This window comes from Phasianus colchicus, chromosome 35, assembly GCF_987193195.1.
Source record: "Phasianus colchicus chromosome 35, bPhaCol1.hap1.1, whole genome shotgun sequence".
NCBI classification, from domain to species: domain Eukaryota; kingdom Metazoa; phylum Chordata; class Aves; order Galliformes; family Phasianidae; genus Phasianus; species Phasianus colchicus.
In genome coordinates, this window is record NC_143470.1 from 2,343,982 (window position 1) to 2,368,168 (window position 24,187).

General features: G+C 56.0%; 1 protein-coding gene across 2 annotated transcripts in view; it reads right to left on the reverse strand.

Annotated features, from left to right (window-relative positions):
• Positions 1-5,518: 5,518 nt before the first annotated feature.
• The window catches only part of ABCF1 (ATP binding cassette subfamily F member 1), a 38,423-nt gene continuing 19,754 nt past the window's right edge, over positions 5,519-24,187 (reverse strand). For both annotated transcript variants that reach the window (XM_090129087.1, XM_090129088.1), the window contains exons 15-25: positions 23,729-23,812; positions 22,536-22,660; positions 20,180-20,292; positions 17,201-17,372; positions 16,110-16,184; positions 14,278-14,348; positions 13,348-13,380; positions 12,555-12,723; positions 11,006-11,070; positions 9,747-9,819; positions 5,519-7,713 (exon numbers count right to left, since the gene is read on the reverse strand). In XM_090129087.1, coding sequence (XP_089985213.1) covers positions 7,547-7,713; positions 9,747-9,819; positions 11,006-11,070; positions 12,555-12,723; positions 13,348-13,380; positions 14,278-14,348; positions 16,110-16,184; positions 17,201-17,372; positions 20,180-20,292; positions 22,536-22,660; positions 23,729-23,812 — 1,147 coding nt within the window. In that variant the 3' untranslated portion in view covers positions 5,519-7,546. The remainder of the gene's footprint in view (positions 7,714-9,746; positions 9,820-11,005; positions 11,071-12,554; positions 12,724-13,347; positions 13,381-14,277; positions 14,349-16,109; positions 16,185-17,200; positions 17,373-20,179; positions 20,293-22,535; positions 22,661-23,728; positions 23,813-24,187) is intronic.

A 24,187-nucleotide genomic window follows, 5' to 3' on the forward strand; every position in this document is an offset into this window, starting at 1 on the left:
TGTAGTCCAGCAATGGGCCCTGAAGCAAAGCATGCTGGGAGCTGTAGTCCAGCATTGGGCCCTGAAGCAAAGCATGCTGGGAGCTGTAGTCCAGCAATGGGCCCTGAAGCAAAGCATGCTGGGAGCTGTAGTAGTCCAGCATTGGGCCCTGAAGCAAAGCATGCTGGGAGCTGTAGTCCAGCAGTGCAGGCTCAGAGCTGCAGTCCATCCCCACTTACAGCCCAGGGGATGGGGAGGAAACCACTGAGCCCCCCCCCATTTCTAGGGCCCCCCCCCACCCTCCACACCCCCCATAGGGCCGTGGGACCCTAAAACCTCCCCACCCCCCCCACAACCCCCCCAAACCCCCATTTTCCTTCGATTCCCCCCTCATTTCCTTTTTTTTTTCTTACTTTCCTCCACTGCTGCCACCACATAAAGGGGGGGCACCTGATTCCCCCCCCCCCCCCCCCAAAAAAAAGAAATCCAGCCCCCCCATCTGCCCCCACTTCCTGCTGAAGGGCAGCAGCAGGTACAGCTGTGCCCCCCCCCCCCCCCTCAGACCCTTCCTCCCCCCCCTCCTCATCGTCCACCCCTCACTTTTAACCCCCCCCCAAAACTTCAGACCCCCCCTCACCCCCCCACCCCCTTCACCCCCCCCTCTGACCCCCCCCACGCCCTTCAAACCCCCCCTTTAATTACCCCCCCCCCCCCCCCCCCCCAATCTTCCTGCAGCCGCCGCCATTATGGCTTCTGTGAGGCCTCAGGCGCTCTGTGCCCCCCCCCCCCTCATTAATTAACCCCCCCATGGCTTAATTGCCTCCCCCCCCGGGTTAATTAACCCCCCCATGACTTAATTGACCCCCCCAAGGGCTTAATTGCCCCCCCAAAGGAGTTACTTCCCCCCCCTTCCAAAGGGTTAATTGACCCCCCAGGGTGGAATAATCCCCCCCCCCATGGCTTAATTAATTCTGCCAGGGGGCTAATTACCCCCCTCATGGCCTAATTAACCCCCCAAGAAGTTAATTAACCCCCCCAAGGGCTTAATTGCCCCCCCAAAGGCGTTACTTCCCCCCATTCCAAAGGGTTAATTGATCCCCCAGGATGGAATAATCCCCACCCCATGGCTTAATTACCCACCTATGGCTTAATTAATTCTGCCAGAGGATTAATTACCTCTTAATTAACTCCGTCATGACTTAATTGACCCCCGAAGGGCTTAATTACCCCCCCAAGCGGGTTAATTGCCACCCCAAAAAGGCTTAATTGCCCCCCCCAAGGTGTAAATATTCCCCACCCCCGTGGCTTAATTACACACCCATGTGGTTAATTACTCTCCCCATGGCTTAATTCCCCCTGCCAGGGGATTAATTACCCCCCTTATGGCTTGATTGGTCCTGCCAGGGTGTTAATTACTCCACCCATGGCTTAATTGCTCCCTCAAGGAGTTAATTACACCCTCCCCCCCCACCTCCATTGCTTAATTAGCTCCCCAAGGGCTTAATTGCCCCTGCCAGGGAGTTAATTACCCCCCCATGAAATTAATTGACCCCCCCAAGAAATTAATTACACCCCCCCACGGGCTTAATTAACCACCCAGGAGTTAATTACTCCTTGCAGGGCTTAATTACCATCCCCCACCCAGGGCTTAATTATCCTCCTTCAGCGGTTAATTAACCCCTCCTGGGGTTAATTGCTCCCCCCAGGTGTTAATTACATTCTCCCAGAACTTAATTACCTCCCCTCCCAGGGATTAATTACCCCCCCCAGGAGTTAATTGCCCTTCCCTCAGGGGTTAATTGCTCTTTGCAATGCTTAATTACCCCCCCCCACTGGGCTTAATTGCCCTCCCCGGGGCTTAATTACAGCCCCCCAGGGGTTAATTACTCTTATTAACCACCTAATTAACCTCCTGCAAGGCTTAATTATCTCTTGCAGAGCCTAATTACCCCTGCCAAGGTCTAATTACCCCCCTTGCAGGGCTTAATTACCCTTCCCAGGGTTTGAATTTGCCCCCCTGCTGGGCTTAATGACTCCTAATTACCCCCAGGGCTTAATTACCCCCCTGGGCAGGTCTCATTATCCCCACGACGAGCTTAATTCATTACCCCTTCAGTGCTTAATTACCCCCTATTGCTTCAATTACTTTCATTGGGGGGAAAAAGCTCTTATTGGCTGCAGGATCTAATTATCTAATTAACTCCTGCGGGTCTTCATTATCTCTTGCAGGGCCTAATTAATCCTGCCAAGGTCTAATTACCCTCTTTCTGGAGCCTAATTATCCCTGCCGTGGTCTAATTACCCCTGTCAGGGCTTAATTACTCTTCCCATGGCCTAATTACTCCCCTTTACAGGCCTAATTACCCCTGCCATGGCCTAATTACCCCTGCCATGGCCTAATTACCCCCTTGTGGAGCCTAATTACCCCTGCCTTGGCCTAATTACCCCTGCCATGGCCTAATTACCCCCCCTTGCAGGGCCTAATTACCCCCTTACGGAGCCTAATTACCCTCGCCAAGGTCTAATTACCCCCCATTACAGAGCTTAATTAAGCCTGCTGATGTCTAATTACCTTTCCTATAGAACCTGATTTCCCTGGCCTAATTACCCCCCTTTACAGAGCCTAATTACCCCCCCCATGGCTTAATTACTCTTCCCATGGCCTAATTACCCCCGCCATGGCCTAATTACCCCCCCCATGGCTTAATTACTCTTCCCATGACCTAATTACCCCTGCCATGGCCTAATTACCCCCCCCCCCGCACTTAATTACCCCTTGGGAAAACCTCATTAAACCCATTTAGTCCTTAATTACCCCCCCCCAACTTAATTGCAAACCGCCCCCCCCCCCCAATTGCTTAATGGGGGGGGGGGGGGGCAATTAATCTGTAGGGCAAAACTGACCCGGGGGGGGGGGGGGGGGGCAATTAGAATAATTAACCCCCCCCCCCCATAGACCACAAATACCCCCGGGGGGGGGCAATTACCCCCCCATAGACCCCAATTACCCCGGGGGGGGGGCAATTACCCCCCAGCAGGGCAATTACCCCCCACTCCCCCCCCCCCAAAAAATAAAAGGGCCCAATTCTGCCCTTGCTGGGGTCAAACCCCCCCCCCATTTTTTTTGCCCCCCCCCATTTTTACCCCATTTCCCCCCCCCATTTTTTACCCCCCCCTTTTTACCCCCCCAACCCCCTTTTTTCCCCCCTTTTTTCCCCCCCTTTTTTCCCCCCTTTTTTCCCCCCTTTTTTCCCCCCTTTTTTCCCCCCTTTTTCCCCTTTTTCCCCTTCCTCCCCCCCCCATTTTCCCCCCCCCCCCAAAATTCCCTCCTTTATTGCGGGGGGGGGGCTTTAATCTCTGTATTTTTTTGGGGGGGGGCTTAATTTTATTTGTTGTGGGGGGGTCGTTTATTATTCTGTGGGTGTGGATATTTGGGGGGGGTCCCACGATGTAATTTTTTTTTTTTGGGGGGGGGGGGCAGTGGGGGGGGGGGGGGGGGAGGGGCTGCGCCGCCGGCTGCTGTTTTCTATGAAAACTTTTTTTGGGGGGGGGGCAAAAAGGAAATTTCCTCCCCCCCCCCCCCCCCTCACCCCCCTTTTTTTCCTCCTCTTCCTCCTCCGCCCCCCCCCAGATTTTGTATATTTTGTACATTAATAATAAACGGGTGGATGGAGGCTGTAATTAATGCGCTGCCTAATGGGGTTAATTAGTGGGGTGATTAATGGGGTTAATTAGTGGGGTGATTAATGGGGTTATTAGTGGGTTATTAATGGGTTATTAGTGGGATATTAGTGGGGTTAATTAGTGGGTTATTAGCGGGGTTAATGGGGTTAATTAGTGGGGTGGTTAATTGGGTTATTAATGCGGTTATTAGTGGGGTTAATGGGGTTAATTAGTGGGGTGATTAATTGGGTTATTAGTGGGGTTAATTCGTGGGTTATTAGTGGGGTTAATTAGTGGGTTATTAGCGGGGTTAATTAGTGGGTTATTAGTTGGTTATTAGTGGGTAATTAATCGGGTTAATGGGGTTAATTAGTGGGTTATTAGTGGGGTTAATGGGGTTGATTAATGGGGTTATTAGTGGGTTATCAATGGGGTTATTAGTGGGTTATTAGTAGGGTTATTTATGGGGTGATTAATGCGGTTAATTAGTGGGTTATTAGTGGGGTTATTAGTGGGGTGATTAATGGGGTTATTAGTGAGGGTATTAGTGGGGTTAATGGGGTTAATTAGTGGGTTATTAGTGGGTTATTAGTGGGGTTAATTAGTGGGTTATTAGTGGGGTTAATTAGTGGGTTATTAGTGGGTTATTAGTGGGGTTAATTAGTGGGTTATTAGTCGGCTTAATTAGTGGCTTATTAGTGGGGTTAATTAGTGGGTTATTAATGGTGTTAAATAGTGGGTTATTAGTGGGTTATTAATGGGGTTAGTGGGGTTAATGGGGTTAATTAGTGGGTTATTAATGGGGTTAATTAGTGGGGTGATTAATGGGGTGATTAATGGGGTTATTAGTGGGTTATTAATGGGTTATTAGTGGGTTATTAGTGGGGTTAATGGGGTGATTAGTGGGGTGATTAATGGGGTGATTAATGGGGTGGGGTGGGTTGGGGGGTGTGTGGGGATGGGGGTGAAATTATGGGGTTGGGGGGGTTTTGGGGCTGGGGGAGTTTATGGGGTTGGGGGGGGTTTATGGGATTGGGGGGGTTTATGGGGTTTGGGGGGGGTTATGGGGTTGGGTGGTTATGGGATTATAGGGATATATGGGACTGGGGGGGTTTATGGGGTTGGGATTTATGGGTTGGGGGGGGTTTTGGGGCTGGGGGATTTATGGGGTTGAGGGGGGTGTTATGGGGTTATGGGAATATATGGGGCTGGGGGGGTTTAATGGGGTTGGAGGCTTTTGGGGTCCTTAAGGGATCCTTATGGGGTTGTGGGGGGGTTATATGGGGGGAGGGGGGAAATTATGGGGTGGGGGGGGATATATGGGGGACCCCATACAGCCGTGCTTTTGGGGTTTCCCCCATACAGACCCCATACAGACATGGTTTTTGGGGTGGCCCCACCCATATGGGGTTTTTGGGGTCCCACATACAAATGATAGGATTTTTTGGGGTCCCCGCATCCATTTGGGGTTTTTGGGATCCCTGCATCCTTACGGGGTTTTTATGAGGTTCCCCCCATCCGTATGGGGTTTTTTGGAGTCCCTCCATCCTTATGAGGTTTTTGGGGTCCCCCATACAAATGATGGCATTTTTTGGGGTCCCCCCATCCGTATGGGGTTTTTTTGGGTTCCCCCATCCGTATGGGGTTTTTGGGGTCCTCCCATCCATATAGGGGTTTTTTTTGGGGTCCCCCCATTCACTCCCTGCCCCTCAGTGCCACCTCCAACCCCAAATCCCAACAACCCCAAATCCCAACAACCCCAAATCCCAACAACCCCAAATCCCACCGCCAGCACTCAGGATCCCAACGACGACCCCATAACCCGTAAGCGGCCCCAAAACCCCATAAGCGGCCCCAAAAGACACCACCAGGCTCCTCCTGTTGCAGCGATCTTTATTCCCCCATACAGACCCCATACAGACCTGCTTTTAGGGTTTCCCCCATACAGACCCCATACAGACACGCTTTTAGGATTTCCCCCATACAGACCCCATACAGACCCCATACAGCCGTGCTTTTAGGGTTTCCCCCATACAGACCCCATACAGACCTGCTTTTAGGATTTCCCCCATACAGACCCCATACAGCCGTGCTTTTAGGGTTTCCCGCATACAGACCCCATACAGACCCCATACAGACACGCTTTTAGGATTTCCCCCATACAAACCCCATACAGACCCCATACAGCCGTGCTTTTAGGATTTCCCCCATACAGACCCCATACAGACCTGCTTTTAGGGTTTCCCCCATACAGACCCCATACAGACCCCATACAGCCGTGCTTTTAGGGTTTCCCCCATACAGACCCCATACAGCCGTGCTTTTAGGATTTCCCCCATACAGACCCCATACAGTCGTGCTTTTAGGATTTCCCCCATACAGACCCCATACAGCCGTGCTTTTAGGATTTCCCCCATACAGACCCCATACAGTCGTGCTTTTAGGATTTCCCCCATACAGACCCCATACAGACACGCTTTTAGGATTTCCCCCATACAGACCCCATACAAACCCCATACAGCCGTGCTTTTAGGGTTTCCCCCATACAGACCCCATACAGACCTGCTTTTAGGGCTTCCCCCATACAGACCCCATACAGCCATGCTTTTAGGATTTCCTGCATACAGACCCCATACAGACCCCATACAGACACGCTTTTAGGATTTCCCCCATACAGACCCCATACAGACACGCTTTTAGGATTTCCCCCATACAGACCCCATACAGACCCCATACAGCCGTGCTTTTGGGATTTCCCCCATACAGACCCCATACAGCCGTGTTTTTAGGGTTTCCCCCATACAAACCCCATATGGACCCCATACAGACACGCTTTTAGGGTTTCCCCCATACAGACCCCATACAGATGTGGTTTTTGGGGTCCCCCCCCATTCATATGGGGTTTTTATGAGGTTCCCCCGTCCATATAGGGTTTTTGGGGTCCCCCATACAAATGATGGCATTTTTTGGGGTCCCCCCATCCGTATGGGGTTTTTTTGGTGTCTCCTCATCCATATGGGGTTTTTGGGGTCCCCCATCCATATGGGTTTTTTTTGGTGTCTCCTCATCTGTATGGGGTTTTTTTGGAGTCTCCCCATCCACATGGGGTCCCCCCCATCCATATGGGGTTTTTGGGGTCCCTCCATCCATATGGGGTTTTTATGAGGTTCCCCCCATCTCTATGGGGTTTTTTTGGGTACCCCCCATCCGTATGGGGTTTTTGGGGTCCCTCCATCCATATGGAGTTTTTATGAGCTTCCCCCATCTGTATGGGGTTTTTTTGGGGTCTCCTCATCTGTATGGGGTTTTTGGGTTCTTCCATCCACATGGGGTCCCCCCCATCCATATGGGGTTTTTATGAGGTTCCCCCCATCCGTATGGGGTTTTTGGGGTCCCTCCATCCTTCTGGGGTTATTGGGGTCCCCCATACAAATGATGGCATTTTTTTGGGGTCCCTCCATCCGTATGGGGTTTTTATGAGGTTCCCTCCATCTGCATGGGGTTTTTTGGGTTCCCTCCATCCGTATGGGGTTTTTGGGGTCCCCCCATCCATATGGGGTTTTTGGGGTCCCTCCATCCATATGGGGTTTTTATGAGCTTCCCCCATCTGTATGGGGTTTTTTTGGGTTCCCCCCATCCGTATGGGTTTTTTTTGGTGTTTCCTCATCCGTATGGGGTTTTTTTGGGGTCTCCCCATCCATATGGGGTTTTTGGAGTCCCTCCATCCATATGGGGTTTTTATGAGGTTCCCCCCATCCGTATGGGGTTTTTATGAGGTTCCCTCCATCTGCATGGGGTTTTTTGGGTTCCCCCCATCCGTATGGGTTTTTTTTGGTGTTTCCTCATCCGTATGGGGTTTTTAGGGTCCCCCATCCGTACGGGGTTTTTTTTGGGGTCCCCCCCTTCACTCCCTGGCCCTCTGCGCCACCTCCTCCCCCAGCGCCTCCAGCACCTCCCTCTTGTAATCCTGGAAATCCCCGTCGATTTGGTTGAGGCTCTGCTGCTCCACCACCCACAGCTGGCAGCCCGTCTCCGTGATCAGCCGCGAGTCGTGGCTCACGATGATGACGGCTGGGGGGGGGACAAGGGGGGGGGGTCAGAGGTGGGGGGGGTTTGGGGGGGGAAACGGGGGTTTTTGGGGGGGGAAATGGGGGAAAATAGGGGGGCTTTTGGGGGAGAAATGGGAGGAAATGGGGGGAAATGGGGGGAAATAGGGGGGTTTGGGGGGGAAATGGGGAGGATTGGGGGGGAAATAGGGGGGCGTTGGGGGGGAAGTGGGGGGTTTGGGGGGGAGATATGGGAGGAAATGGGTGAAATGGGGGGCAATTTGGGGTTTGGGGGGGAATAGGGGGGAAATGGGGGGAGAAATGGGGGGAAATGGGGGGGAAAATGGGGAAAATAGGGGGAAATAGGGGGGTGTGGGGGGGAAATGGGGGAAAGTGGGGGGGGTCAGAGGTGGGGGGGGTTGGGGGGGAATAGGGGGTTTGGGGGGGGAAATGGGGGAAATGGGGAGGATTTGGGGGGAAATTGGGGGGGAAATGGGGGGTTTGGGGGGGGGAATGGGGGGTATTTTGGGGGAAATAGGGGGGTTTTGGGGGGGAAATGGGGGGTTTGGGGGGGAGATATGGGAGGAAATGGGGGGAAATGGGGGGAGGGTCAGAGGTGGGGGGGTTGCGGGGAAATGGGGGGGAAAATAGGGGGGTTTGGGGGGGGGAAATGGGGGAAAGGGGGGGGGTTAAAGGTGGGAGGGGGGTTTGGGGGGGGATAGGGGGTTTTTTGGGGGGGGAAATGGGGGAAATGGGGAAGATTTGGGGGGAAATGGGGGGAGGGTCAGAGGTGGGGGGGTTGGGGGGAGAATGGGGGGAAATGGGGGGGAAAATGGGGGAAAATAGGGGGGTTTGGGGGGGGGAAATGGGGGAAAGTGGGGGGGGTCAGAGGTGGGGGGGGTTTGGGGGGGAATAGGGGTGTTTTTGGGGGACAAAATGGGGGAAAATAGGGGGAAATAGGGGGGCTTTTAGGGGAGAAATAGGAGGAAATGGGGGGCATTTTGGGGTCTGGGGGGTTTGGGGAGAAATGGGGGGAGAAATGGGGGGAAATGGGGGGGAAAATGGGGGAAAATAGGGGGGTTTGGGGGGGGGAAATGGGGGAAAGTGTGAGGGGGTCAGAGGTGGGGGGGTTGGGGGGGATAAGGGGGGGTTGGGGGGGGGAAATGGGGGAAATGGGGAGGATTTGGGGGGAAACGGGGGTTTGGGGGGGAGATATGGGAGGAAATGGGGGGAAATGGGGGGAGGGTCAGAGGTGGGGGGGTTTGGGGGGGAATAGGGGGGTTTGGGGGGGAAATGGGGGGAAATATGGGGAAATGGGGGGGATTTGGGGGGGAATAGGGGGGTTCTGGGGGGCAAATGGGGGGGAAATGGGGGGAAGGTCAGAGGTGGGGGGGTTTGGGGGCAAATAGGGGGGTTTGGGGGGAGAAATGGGGGGATTTGGGGGTAATTGGGGGGAAATGGGGGAGAAATGGGGGGAAATGGGGGGTTGGGGTCTGGGGGGATTTGGGGAGAGAAATGGGGAGGAAATGGAGGGGGGTCAGAGGTGGGGGGGGATTTGGGGGGGAAATAGGGGGGGTTTGGGGGGAGAAATGGGTGGTTTGGGGGGGATTTGGGGGATTTGGGGGAATAGGGGGGGTTGTTGGAGATTTGGGGGGAGAAATGGGGGAGGTTTTGGGGTCTGGGGGGATTTGGGGGAAGAAATGGGGGGAAATAGGGGGGTTTGGGGGAAATTTCGGGGATCTGGGGGGAAAATAGGGAGGATTTGGGGGAAATGGGGGGTTTTGGGGGGAGAAATGGGGGGTTTGGGGGGGATTTGGGGTCAGGATGGGATTTGGGGGAGAAAGGGGGGGAAATGGGGGGGGGGTTGGGTCTGGGGGGGATTTGGGGGGGATTTGGGGGAAAATAGGGGGGCTGGGGGGGATGGGAGTGATGATGGGGGGGTTTGGGGTGTTAGGGATTTTGGGGAAGGGGTGTGGGGGGGTGTTGGGGTTTTTTTTGGGGGGGTTGGGGTTTTTTGGGGGGGGTCTGGGGGGTTTGGGGTCCCCCATCACCGCTCACCCCCTTTGTATTCGTTGATGGCGTCGGCCAAAGCGTCGATGGATTCGATGTCCAGATTATTGGTGGGTTCATCCTATGGGGGCAGCGGGGCATTTGGGGACCCCAAAACCCCATGGGAGACCCCAAAACCCTATGGGAGACCCCAAAAACCCATGGGGGACCAAAAAAACCCATGGCGGACCAAAAAAACCCATGGGGGACCCCAAAACACCATAGGGGACCCTAAAACCCATAGGGGAGCCCAAAAACCCCATAAAAGATCCCAAAAGCCCATTGGAGACCCCAAAACCCCATAGGGATCCTAAAACCCCATGGGAGACCCCAAAACCCCAAGAAAACACCATAGGGGACCCTAAAAACCCATAGGGACCCCAAAACCCCATAAAAGATCCAAAAACCCCATTGGAGACCCCAAAACCCCATTGGAGACCCCAAAACCCCATAACCACCCCATAAAGACCCCATAAAGACCCCATAAGGGAACCCATAATGACCCCATAATGACCACATAACCCCATAAGAACCCCATAACCACCCCATAAAGACCCCATAACCACCCCATAAGGACCCCAGAAGGACCCCATAAAACCCCATAACCACCCCATAAGACCTGATAACCCCATAAGGACCCCATAAAACCCCATAAGGACCCCATAAGACCCCATAAGAACCCCATAAGACCCCATAAAATCCCATAAGACCCCATAACCACCCCATAATCCTATAAAACCCCATAAGACCCCATAAGGACCCCACAAGGACCCATAAGACCCCATAAGGACCCCATAACCACCCCATAAGACCCCATAAGGACCCCATAACCACCCCATAAGACCCCATAAGAACCCCATAAGGACCCCATAAGGACCCCATAAGGACCCATAAGGACCCCATAAGACCCCATAAGACCCCATAACCACCCCATAAGACCCCATAAGGACCCCATAAGGACCCATAAGGACCCCATAAGACCCCATAAAACCCCATAAGACCCCATAAGACCCCATAAGGACCCCATAAAACCCCATAAGGACCCATAAGGACCCCATAAGACCCCATAAGACCCCATAAGGACCCCATAAAACCCCATAAGGACCCCATAAAACCCCATAAGGACCCATAAGGACCCCATAGGACCCCATAAAACCCCATAAGGACCCATAAGGACCCCATAAGACCCCATAAGGACCCCATAAAACCCCATAAGGACCCATAAGGACCCCATAGGACCCCATAAAACCCCATAAAACCCCTCTGACCAGCACCAGGACGTCCGGCTCCCTGCAGGCCAGCTCAGCAAAAACCACGCGGGCCTTCTGACCTCCTGCCAGCACAGCAATTAATTAACGCTAATTACCGCCCCGGATATTAATTACAGCCCCAGACATTAATTACAGCCCCTCCTGGGTTATTAATTGCAACCCCTGGGCTATTAATTACAACCCCTGGGCCATTAGCCACCCCCGGATATTAATTACATGCCCATTAATTATGTCCCCTAGGTTATTAATTATGCCTCCTGGGTTATTAATTACACCACCTGGGTTATTAATTGCAACCCCTGGGTTATTAATTACAACCCCTAGGTTCTTAATTGCAGCCCTATAGCTATTAATGGCACCCCCTGGGTTATTAATTACAGCCCCTGGGTTATTAATTAGAACCCCTGGGGTATTAATTGCAAGCACTGGGTTATTAATTGCACCCCCTGGGCCATTAGCCATCCCTAGCTATTAATTACATGCCCAGAGTTATTAATTACAGCCCGGGATATTAATTACAGCTCCTCCTGGGTTACTAATTACACCACCTGGGTTATTAATTACATCCCCTAGCTTATTAATTGCAGCCCTATAGCTATTAATGGCACCCCCCGGGTTATTAATTGCACCCCCTGGGTCATTAGCCACCCCCGGATATTAATTACATGCCCAGGCTTAATTATTAATGATGTCCCCTAGGTTATTAATTATGCCCCCTGGGTTATTAATTACAACCCCATAACCATTAATTGCAACCCCTGAGCTATTAGCCACGCCCCCCACTGGTAGCCACGCCCCCTATTGGTACCCACGCCCCCTATTGGCAGCCCCGACCGCCGTAAGCCCCGCCCTCTTAGTTGCCCTGCCTCCTATTGGTAGCCTTGCCCACTGTTAGCCCCGCCCCCTTAGTAGCTCGGCCTCCTATTGGCAGCCGGGCCCCGTTAATAGCCCCGCCTCCTATTCGTAGCCCCGCCCCCCTTAGTACCCCCACCTCCTATTGGCAGCCATGTCCCTTGTTAGCTCCGCCCAGTCGTTAGCCCCGCCCCCTTAGTAACCCGCCTCCTATTGGTAGCTGCGCTCCCCGTTGTCTCCGCCCCCTTAGTACCCCCGCCTCCTATTGGTAGCTGCGCCCCCCGCTAGCCCCACCCCCTTAGTACCTCCGCCTCCTATTGGTAGCTGCGCCCCCCGCTAGCCCCACCCCCTTACAAACCCCGCCTCCTATTGGTAGCCGCGCTTCCGCTAGCCACGCCCCCTTAGTACCCCTGCCTCCTATTGGTAGCCCAGCCCCCGCTACCCCCGCCCCCTTAGTAACCCCGCCTCCTATTGGTAGCTGCGCCCCCCGCTAGCCCCACCCCCTTAGAACCCCCACCTCCTATTGGTAGCCCCGCCCCCGCTACCCCCGCCTCCCTTAGAAAGCCCGCCTTTTATTGGTAGCCCCGCCCCCTCAGAACCCCACCTCCTATTGGTAGCTGCGCCCCCCGCTAGCCCCAGCCCCCTTAGTATCCCGGCCTCCTATTGGTAGCCCCGCCCCGTTAGCCCCGCCCACCGGACAGCTTGGCGATCTGCAGGGTGTGGGCGTGGCCTTCGAGGCCAAATCGACCCAAGCACTTCCGGGCGTCCTGGTGGGGGAGGTTGAAGCTCTTCTGCAGGTATTCGGCCGCCGTCTCACCCAGCCGCAGCTGCTCTGCGGCCTGCTGGTTGAAGAAGCCCACCTTCTGCAATGGGGGAACGGGGGGGAGGGGGGGTCAAAGGTCAGTGGGCGGGGCTAGAGGAAGGGGGAGCCAATGGGGAGAGGGGGATGAGGGTGGGTGGGGACAGTGGAAGTGAGCACAGCCAATGGGAAAGGAGATGAGGGTAAGTGGGTGGGGCTAGAGGAAGGGGGAGCCAATGGGCAGAGGGGGATGTAGAGGGGGTGGGGACAGTGGACAGTGTGCAGAGCCAATGGGAAAGGAGCGTAGCATAAGTGGGCGGGGCTAGAGGGGTAGCCAATGCTTGGAGGGGAACCGTGAGGAGGCGGGGACAGGGGATGGGATTGGAGCCAATGGGCGGAGGGCTAAACCCGACATTCCCCAAACCCCACCCACTCCCAGCTCTGATTGGCCGTTCTGCCAGCATGGACCAATCACAACCCACAACCCAGTCAAAGCTCCGCCCACACTGCACACCAACTGCAGGCATTGGCCCAGCGAAAGGGGCACGGCCAACAAGCCCCGCCCTCCTCCCCCCCATCAGCCCCTCCCACTTCCAGCTCTGATTGGCCGCTCTGCCAGCATGGACCAATCACCACACCCCACCCCTGCCGAAGACCCGCCCCTTCCCCCTTAGGCCCCGCCCCTCACCAGGCGGTGGTTGCGGCGCATTTCCCCACGTGTCTGTGGGACAGAATGGAGCTCAATTGAGGGGGGGGTCCCCAAAATTTGAGGCCCCCACCCCCGTTTTGGGGTCCCCCCCCCATTCTACCCCCCAGTTCCCCTCCCCTATAATAGGCCCCCCTCCCCCATATTGGGGTCCCCCCCATTTGGGTCCCTCCAACCCCCCCCCCCGCCTAATTTGGGGTCCCCCCCATTTAAGCCCCCCTCTCCTGCCCCACATAATCCCCCTCCCCAATTGCCCCCCCCCCCTCCATTTTGGGGTCCCCCCCCTTCCCCCCCCATCCTGACTCCATTTAGTGCCCCCTCCTATAATTGCCCCCCCCCCCCCAAATTTGGGGTTCCCCCCTTCCCCCCCTTCCTGCCCCCCCATTTAGGTCCACCCCCCCAATAAATTGCCCCCCCCCATTTCAGGGACTCCTGAAATCCCCATCCCATAATTTCCCCCCCTCCATAATCCCCCCAAAATCCCACCCCCATAATTTCCCCCCCCATAATTTCCCCCCTCTCATAATTTTCCCCCTCCAAATCCTCCCCCCCCTTAATTCTCCCCCCAAAATTGAAATTGAAAAGTGAAATTTCCCCCCCCCCCAAAAATCCCCCCCCATAATTTCACTCCCCCAAATCCCCCCTCCCAAATCCCCCCTCCCTTAATTCCCCCACCAATAATTCCCCCACCCCCCAAATCCCCCCCCCATTACTGTCCCCTCCTCCCCAAAATCCCCCCCCCCCCAAATCCCCCCCCTATAACTGCCTGTCCCCCCATTTTTGGGGTCCCCCCTCATTCTACCACCCCATATTCCCCCCCCCTCCATTTTGGGGTTCCCTCCTTTCTGCCTCTCCCCCCCTATTTGGGACTCCCCCCCCCCCCAAATTTCGGGGTCCCCCCCCCCCCCATACCGGTGTCAGCTGCCCGGTGAGCAGCAGCAGCAAAGTGCTCTTCCCAACTCCATTGGGGCCCACGATGCAAACTGGGGGGGGGGGGACACGAGGGGGGGGGGGGGGGGCAAGACACAACACTGTTATTGTAGAGCCCCCAATATTTACGTAGGAACCCCCATATTTACGTAAGACCCCCCCATATTTACGTAAGAACCCCCCATATTTACGTAGAATATCCCACAGCTTATGTAAATCTCCCAATATTTACGTAAAGTTGACCAAAGTTTACGTAAAGGCTCCCAAAATTTACGTAAGGCCCCCCAATATTTACGTAAGACCCTCCATATTTACGTAGAAACCCCCATATTTACGTAAGACCCCCCCATATTTACGTAAGAACCCCCCATATTTACGTAGAATATCCCACAGCTTACGTAAATCTCCCAATATTTACGTAAAGTTGACCAAAGTTTACGTAAAGGCTCCTAATATTTACGTAAGACCCCCTAAAATTTACGTAAGAACCCCCAATATTTACGTAAGAACCCCCCATATTTACGTAGAATATCCCACAGCTTACGTAAATCTCCCAATATTTACGTAAAGTTGACCAAAGTTTACGTAAAGGCTCCTAATATTTACGTAAGACCCCCTAAAATTTACGTAAGAACCCCCAATATTTACGTAAGAACCCCCCATATTTACGTAGAATATCCCACAGCTTACGTAAATCTCCCAATATCTACGTAAAGTTGACCAAAGTTTACGTAAAGGCTCCCAAAATTTACGTAAGACCCCCCAATATTTACGTAACACCCCCCCATATTTACGTAAGGACCCCCAACATTTACATAGAATATCTCAAAGCTTACGTAAATCCCCCAATATTTACGTGAAGCTGTCCAAAGTTTACGTAAAGACTCCCAATATTTACCTAAGGCCCCCCAGTATTTACGTAAGACCCTCCATATTTACGTAGAAACCCCCATATTTACGTAAGACCCCCCCATATTTACGTAAGAACCCCCCATATTTACGTAAGAACCCCCCATATTTACGTAGAAACCCCCATATTTACGTAGAATATCCCACAGCTTACGTAAATCTCCCAATATTTACGTAAAGTTGACCAAAGTTTACGTAAAGGCTCCCAAAATTTACGTAAGGCCCCCCAATATTTACGTAACACCCCCCACATTTACGTAAGGACCCCCCAATATTTACGTAAGACCCCCCACATTTACGTAACACCCCCCCATATTTACGTAAGGACCCCCAACATTTACATAGAATATCTCAAAGCTTACGTAAATCCCCCAATATTTACGTAAAGTTGACCAAAGTTTACGTAAAGGCTCCCAAAATTTACCTAAGACCCCCCAATATTTACGTAAGACCCCCCACATTTACGTAAGGACCCCCCAATATTTACGTAAGACCCCCCATATTTACGTAAGACCCCCCACATTTATGTAAGGACCCCCCAATATTTACGTAAGACCCCCCCATATTTACGTAAGAACCCCCCATATTTACGTAGTACCCCCCATATTTACGTAGAATATCCCAAAGCTTACGTAGATCTCCCAACATTTACGTAAAGTTGCCCAATATTTACATAAGACCCCCCCAACATTTACGTAAGGACCCCCCAACATTTACGTAAAACTCCCAACATTTACGTAAAACTCCCAACATTTACGTAAGACCCCCCGACCTTTACGTAGATCTCCCAATACTTACGTAAAGTTACCCAACATCCACGTAAGACCCCCCAATATTTACGTAAGACCCCCCCCATTTACGTAAGCCCCCCCCCACATTTACGTAAGCCCCCCCCCAGCTCTCACTGCGTGATTCCATGTCGATGCCGAAGTCCAGGTTCTTGAACAGCAGCTGCTGCCCCTCGTACCCAAAATCCACCCCTGGGGGGGGGGGAAGGATGGGGGGGGGTAAGAGGGGGTCCCAAATACCCCCAGAACTGCCCCACCCCCACCCTAATTGCCCCCCATCCCCACTAATTGCCCCTCTAAGGCCCTGACCCCCCCCCAATTACCCCATAACCCCCCCCAAAACCAACCCCATATCGCCACTAATTGCCCCCACATCCTCCCCTAATTACCCCCCCATCCCCTCCCAATTACCCCCCATCCCCTCTAATTGCCCCCCATCCCCGATAATTACCCCCATCCCCGATAATTGCCCCCCATTCCCCAATAATTGCCCCTCTAAGGCCCTGAACCCCCCCCAATTACCCCATAACTCTCCCAAAAACCACCCCATATCCCCTCTAATTGCCCCCCATCCCCACTAATTACCGCCCCATCCCCCCTAATTGCCCCACATCCCACCCTAATTGCCCCTCTAAGACCCTGAACCCCCCCTTAATTGCCCCACAATGCCCCCAAAACCACCCCTATCCCTGCTAATTGCCCCCAAATCCTCCCCTAATTACCCCCCCATCCCCCTAATTACCCTTCCAACCCCCCCTCCCACCCCTCCATCACCCCATAACCCCCCAAAACCCCCCTCTAATTACCCCCCATCCCCCTAATTACCCTTCTAATCCCCCCTCCATCACCCCACAACCCCCCCTATAACCCCCCATCCCTTCTAATTACCCCCCATCACCCTAATTACCCTTCTAACCCCCCCCTCCATCACCCCATAACCCCCCCTCATCCCCTCTAATTACCCCCCATCCCCCTAAATACCCTTCTAACCCCCCTCCATCACCCCATAACCCCCCCTATAACCCCCCCCATCCCTTCTAACTACCCCCCATCCCCCTAATTACCCTTCTAACCCCCCCCTCCTCCCCCTCCATCACCCCATAACCCCCCCTATAACCCCCACATCCCTTCTAATTACCCCCCATCCCCCTAATTACCGTTCTAACCCCCCTCCATCACCCCATAACCCCCCCCCCGGCCCCCATTACCGTGCAGCCCCAGGATGGGGGGGCTGAGGGGGGGCGGGTTGGGGAAGGTGAAGCGCACGCTGTATTCCCGGGGCCTTTTCAGGAGCTCAGGAGCTTCGGCTGCTTCTTCGTCAGCCGCCCGACGGCGGCATTTCTGCTGCTTCCTCGTTAGGGCTTCCTTCGTTTGCTTCTCCTAATTAAGAATTAAGGGGGGGTGGGGGGTTATATGGACCCTAAGGGGGGGGTTATATGGGGTTTTGGGGGGGTTACATGGGGTTTGGGGGGGTTATATGGACCCTAAGGGGGGGATGTGGGGGATGGATGTGGCATTTCTGCTGCTTCCTCATTAGGGCTTCCTTCGTTTGCTTCTCCTAAGTAAGAATTTAGAGGGAGGGGGGGGTAATATGGATTCTAAGGGGGGGTTATATGGGGTTTTGGGGGGGTTACATGGGGTTTGGGGGGGTTATATGGACCCTAAGGGGAGGATTTGGGGGATGGATGTGGCATTTCTGCTGCTTCCTCGTTAGGGCTTCCTTCGTTTGCTTCTCCTAATTAAGAATTAAGGGGGGGTGGGGGGTTATATGGACCCTAAGGGGGGATTATATGGGGTTTTGGGGGGGTTACATGGGGTTTGGGGGGGTTATATGGACCCTAAGGGGGGGATTTGGGGGATGGATGTGGCATTTCTGCTGCTTCCTCGTTAAGGCTTCCTTCGTTTGCTTCTCCTAATTAAGAATTTAGAGGGAGGGGGGGGGTTATATGGATTCTAAGGGGGGGTTATATGGGGTTTTGGGGGGGTTATATGGGGTTTGGGGGGGTTATATGGACCCTAAGGGGGGGTTATATGGGGTTGCGGGCTGTGATATGGACCCTAAGGGGGGATTTATGGGGTTTGGGGGGGGTTATAAGGACCCCAAGGAGGGATTTATGGGGTTTTGGGGGGGCTTATATGGGGTTTGGGGGGGTTATATGGGGTTTGGGGGGGTTATATGGACCCTAAGGGGGGTTATATGGGTTTTTTGGGGGGTTATATGGACCCTAAGGGGGGGATTTGGGGGATGTATGGGGTTGGGGTTATGTGACATTGCTGCTGCTTCCTTGTTAGGGCTTCCTTCGTTTGTTTCTCCTAATTAAGAATTTAAGGCGGGGGGGGGGGGGGGGGGGAGTTGGGGGGGTTATATGGACCCTAAGGGGGTGGGGGGGTAGGAATATATGGGATTTAGGGGGGTTATATGGACCCTAAGGGGGGGATTGATGGGGTTTTGGGGGGGTTATATGGACCCTAAGGGGGGCTTATGTGGGGTTGGGGGGTGTGATATGGACCCTAAGGGGGGATTTATGGGGTTTGGGGGGGGTTATATGGACCCTAAGGGGGGATTATGGGGTTGGGGGGGTTATATGGACCCTAAGGGGGTGGGGGGGTAGGAATATATAGGATTTAGGGTGGGATTGGCTCTAAGGGGGGGGGGTGCTATGGGATGGGGATTCCTATGGGATGGGGGTTCTTATGGGGTGGGTTCCTATGGGGGGTGGCTCTATGGGGTTTTTACGTTGGGGATGAGGGGGGACCTATGGGGGGGATCCTATGGGGTGGGGGTTCTTTGGGGGGGTCCTATGTGGGATTGGCTCTAAGGGGGGGGGGTCCTATGGGGTGGGGATTCCTATGGGATGGGGGTTCCTATAGGAGATGGATCCATGGGGTTGTTATGTTGGGGATGGGGGGGGGGTCCTATAGGGTGGGGGCTCTTATGGGGGGGGTCCTATTGGGTGAGGGTTCTTATGGGGGGGGGGGGTCCTATGTGGGATTGGCTCTAAGGGGGGGGGGGTCCTATGGGGTGGGGATTCCTATGGGATGGGGGTTCTTATGGGGTGGGTTCCTATGGGAGGTGGCTCTATGGGGTTTTTACGTTGGGGATGGGGGGGGGGTCCTATGGGGTAGGGGTTCTTATGGGGGGGGGTCCTACGGGGGAGTGGTTCTATGGGGGGGGATCCAATGGGGTGGGAGTTCCTATGGGATGGGGGTTCCTATGGGGGGTGGCTCTGTGGGGTTTTTATGTTGGGGATGGGGGAAGGGGGGGGTCCTATGGGGTGGGGGAGAAGGGGGGGTATTTATTGGAGGGGGGGGGTTCTTTGGGGGGGTCCTATGTGGGATTGGCTCTAAGGGGGGGGGGGTCCTATGGGGTGGGGATTCCTATGGGATGGGGGTTCCTATAGGAGATGGCTCCATAGGGTTGTTATGTTGGGGATGGGGGGGGGGGGTCCTATAGGGTGGGGGCTCTTATGGGGGGGGTCCTATTGGGTGAGGGTTCTTATGGGGGGGGGTCCTATGTGGGATTGGCTCTAAGGGGGGGGGGGGTCCTATGGGGTGGGGATTCCTATGGGATGGGGGTTCTTATGGGGTGGGTTCCTATGGGGGGTGGCTCTATGGGGTTTTTACGTTGGGGATGGGGGGGAGGGGGGGGAAGGGGGGGGTATTTGTTGGAGGGGGGGGTTCTTTGGGGGGTTCCTATGTGGGATTGGCTCTAAGGGGGGGGGGTCCTATGGGGTGGGGATTCCTATGGGATGGGGGTTCTTATGGGGTGGGTTCCTATGGGGGGTGACTCTATGGGGTTTTTACGTTGGGGAGGGGGGGGGGTCCTATGGGGTAGGGGTTCTTATGGGGGGGGGTCCTACGGGGGAGTGGTTCTATGGGGGGGGATCCAATGGGGTGGGAGTTCCTATGGGATGGGGGTTCCTATGGGGGGTGGCTCTGTGGGGTTTTTATGTTGGGGATGGGGGGGGACCTATGGGGGGCATCCTATGGGGTGGGGGTTCTTTGGGGGGGGTCCTATGTGGGATTGGCTCTAAGGGGGGGGGGTCCTATGGGGTGGGGATTCCTATGGGATGGGGGTTCTTATGGGTTGGGTTCCTATGGGAGGTGGCTCTGTGGGGTTTTTACGTTGGGGATGGGGGGGGAGGAGGGGTCTTATGGGGGGGGTATTTATTGGGGGGGGGTCCCACCGCCTGCTTGGTGGATTTGCCCCCGGCTTTGAGGTCGCGCAGTTTCTTCTCCTGCTTCTCGTACTGCTTCAGCAGCTCCTTCTGCTTCTGCTGATACATCTTCTTAAACGTCACTGCCATGCAATGGGGGGGGGGGCACGGGGGGGGGGGCGGTTACCCCCCCTGACCATCAACAGCCCCCCACTCATAGAGCCAACCACTCCATAGGACCCCCCTCCCCCCATAGGACAACCCCATAGAGCCACCCCCCCCCCCCCCCACCCCATAGAGCCGTCCCATAAAGCCATCCCTCCCCATAGGACCCCCCCCCCAATTAAAACCCCCCTCCCCCATAGAGCCACCCCCCCCAAATAGGACCCCCCCCACAGAACCACCCCCCAAATAGGACCCCCCCCCATTTTGCCCCCCTACCTCCATAGACCCCACCCCATGGAAACCCCCCCCATAGACCCCCTCCCCCCCCAAATAAGACCCCCCCATTTTGTCCCCCCCCATTTTACACCCCCCCCCATTTCGTTGTCGTCCCCCATTTTATCAGCCCCCCCGTTTCGCCCCCCCCCCCATTTCGTCACCCCCCCTCATAAACCCCCCCCAAATAGGACCCCCCCATAGACCCCCTCCCCAAATAGGACCCCCCCCACAGGCCCCCTCCCCAAATAGGACTCCACCCCACCTACCCCCCCCCATAGACCCCCTCCCCAAATAGGACACCCCCCACAGAGCCCCCCCCCCAAATAGGAGCCCCCCCTAGACCCCATCCCCAAATAGGACCCCCCCACAGACCCCCCCCCATAGACCCCCTCCCCAAATAGGACCCCCCCCACAGGCCCCCCCCCCCATAGATGCCCCCTCCCCAAATAGGACCCCCCCCCATAGGCCCCCTTCCCAAATAGGACCCTTCCCACAGACCCCCCCCATACCCCCCACCCAGACCCCCTCCCCAAATAGGAACCCCCCCATTTCATCCCCCCCCCAAATAGGACCCCCCCATAGACCCCCTCCCCAAATAGGACACCCCCACAGGCCCCCCCCCCCATAGATGCCCCCTCCCCAAATAGGACCCCCCCCTCCTAGACCCCCTTCCCAAATAGGACCCTTCCCACAGACCCCCCCTATACCCCCCACCCAGACCCCCTCCCCAAATAGGAACCCCCCCATTTCATCCCCCCCCCCAAATAGGACCCCCCCACAGACCCCCCCCATAGACACCCTCCCCAAATACGACCCTCCCCTTTTCACCCCCCGCCATAGAACCCCCTCCCCTTTTCGCTCCCCCCATAGACCCCCTCCCCAAATAGGACCCCTCCCATAGACCCCCCTCCAAATAGGAGCCCCCCATAGAACCTCCTCCCCAAATAAGACCCCACCCATGGACCCCCCCCACAGACCCCCCCCAAATAGGACCCTCCCCACAGACCCCCCCCCATACTCCCCCCCCAGACCCCCTCCCCAAATAGGAACCCCCCCACAGGCCCCCTCCCCAAATAGGACTCCACCCCACCCCCACCCCCCCCATAGACCCCCTCCCCAAATAGGACCCCCCCCACAGACCCCCCCCATAGACCCCCTCCCCAAATACGACCCTCCCCTAGAACCCATAGAACCCCCTCCCCTTTTCACCCCCCCCATAGAACCCCCTCCCCTTTTCGCTCCCCCCACAGACCCCCCCCAAATAGGACCCCCCCATAAACCCCCCCCCCCCATATAGGACCCCCCCCATGGAGCCCCCCCACAGACCCCCTCCCCCATAGACCCCCTCCCCAAATACGACCCTCCCCTTTTCACACCCCCCATAGAACCCCCTCCCCTTTTCGCTCCCCCCATAGACCCCTCCCCAAATAGGACCCCCCCCATAGACCCCCCCCCCCATATAGGACCCCCCCCACAGACCCCCTCCCCCATAGACCCCCTCCCCAAATATGACCCTCCCCTTTTCACCCCCCCCATAGAACCCCCTCCCCTTTTCGCTCCCCCCATAGACCCCTCCCCAAATAGGACCCCCCCCATAGACCCCCCCCCCCATATAGGACCTCCCCCACAGACCCCCTCCCCCATAGACCCCCTCCCCAAATATGACCCTCCCCTTTTCACCCCCCCCATAGAACCCCCTCCCCTTTTCGCTCCCCCCATAGACCCCTCCCCAAATAGGACCCCCCCCATAAACCCCCCCCCCCATATAGGACCCCCCCCACAGACCCCCTCCCCCATAGACCCCCTCCCCAAATACGACCCTCCCCTTTTCACACCCCCCATAGAACCCCCTCCCCTTTTCGCTCCCCCCATAGACCCCTCCCCAAATAGGACCCCCCCATAAACCCCCCCCCCCATATAGGACCCCCCCCAGACCCCCACGCACTGTAGTTGCCGCGGTAGTAGTGCAGGCGCTGGGCGTGCAGGTGCACGATGTCGGTGCACACGTCGTCCAGGAAGCCCTGGTCGTGCGACACCACCAGCAGCGTCTTCTTCCACGTCTGCAGGTAGCTGGGGGGGGGGGGGGGGCGAGGGGGGAGGGTCAGTGGGGTCAGCGGGGTTCATTGGGGTCAATTGTAGGGTTGGGGTCATTGGGGTCATTGGGGGCAGTGGAGTCATCGGGGTCATCGGGGTCATTGAGGTCATTGGGGTCAGTGGGGTCATTGGGGGCAGCGGGGTCAGCGGGGTCAGCGAAGTCATTGGGGTCACTGGGGGCAGTGGAGTCATTGGGGTCATCGGGGTCAGTGGGGTCATTGGGGACATTGGGGGCAGTGGGGTCATTGGGGGCAGTGGGGTCAGCGGGGTCATCAGGGTCAGCGGGGTCATTGGGGGCAGTGGGGTCATTGGGGTCATTGGGGGCAGCGGGGTCAGCGGGGTCAGCGAAGTCATTGGGGTCATTGGGGTCAGTGGGGTCATTGGGGACATTGGGGGCAGTGGGGTCATTGGGGGCAGTGGGGTCAGCGGGGTCATCAGGGTGAGCGGGGGTATTGGGGGCAGTGGGGTCATTGGGGTCATTGGGGGCAGTGGGGTCATTGGGGTCATTGGGGGCAGCAGGGTCATTGAGGTCATTGGGGGCAGTGGGGTCATTGGGGGCAGTGGGGTCATTGGGGCAGTGGGGTCATGGGGGCAGTGGGGTCAATTGTAGGGTTGGGGCAGCGGGGTCAGCGGGGGCAGTGGGGTCATTGGGGGCAGTGGGGTCATTGGGGGCAGTGGGGTCAATTGTAGGGTTGGGGGCATTGGGGTCATTGGGTCAGTGGGGTCAATTGTAGGGTTGGGGGCAGCAGGATCATTGGGGTCAGCTATGGGATTGGGGTCAGCGGGGTTATTGGGGTCATTGGGGTCAGCTGTCGGGTTGGGGTCAGTGGGGTCAGCTGTGGGGTTTGGGCCCCCCCAAAATGCATTGCCCCCCCCATATTTATTGCCCCCCCTATTTATTGCCCCCCAATATTTATTCCCCTCCCATATTTATTGCCCCCCTCGTATTTATTACCCACCCCATATTTATAACCCCCCCCCAATATTTATTGCCCCCCCATATCTATTGCCCCCCCCCCCCATATTTATAGCCCCCCCCCTGACTTGTTGAGCCAGATGACGGCGTTGAGGTCCAGGTGGTTGGTGGGCTCATCCAGCATCAGCAGCGTGGGCTCCATGAACAGCGCCCTGCTCACACGTGTCACAACAGCACCGTTCTCATCCACAACCACCCCCCCCCAAATATAAAAACATGGGGGGGGTGGGGGGTCCTATGGGGTTTGGGGGATCCTAGGGGGGGGTCCAGGGGGGAGACAGGGGTCCTGGGGGGGTCCTATGGGGTTTGGGGGGTCCTAGGGGGGGGGGTGTTGGGGGGGTCCTATGGGGTTTGGGGGGTCCTAGGGGGAGACAGGCGTCCTGGGGGGGTCCTATGGGGTTTGGGGGTCCTGGGGGGGGGTCCTGGGGGTGGACAGTGGGGTTTGGGGGGGTCCTAGGGGGAGACAGGGGTCCTGGGGGGGTCCTATGGGGTTTGGGGGGTCCTAGGGGGGGGGTGTTGGGGGGGTC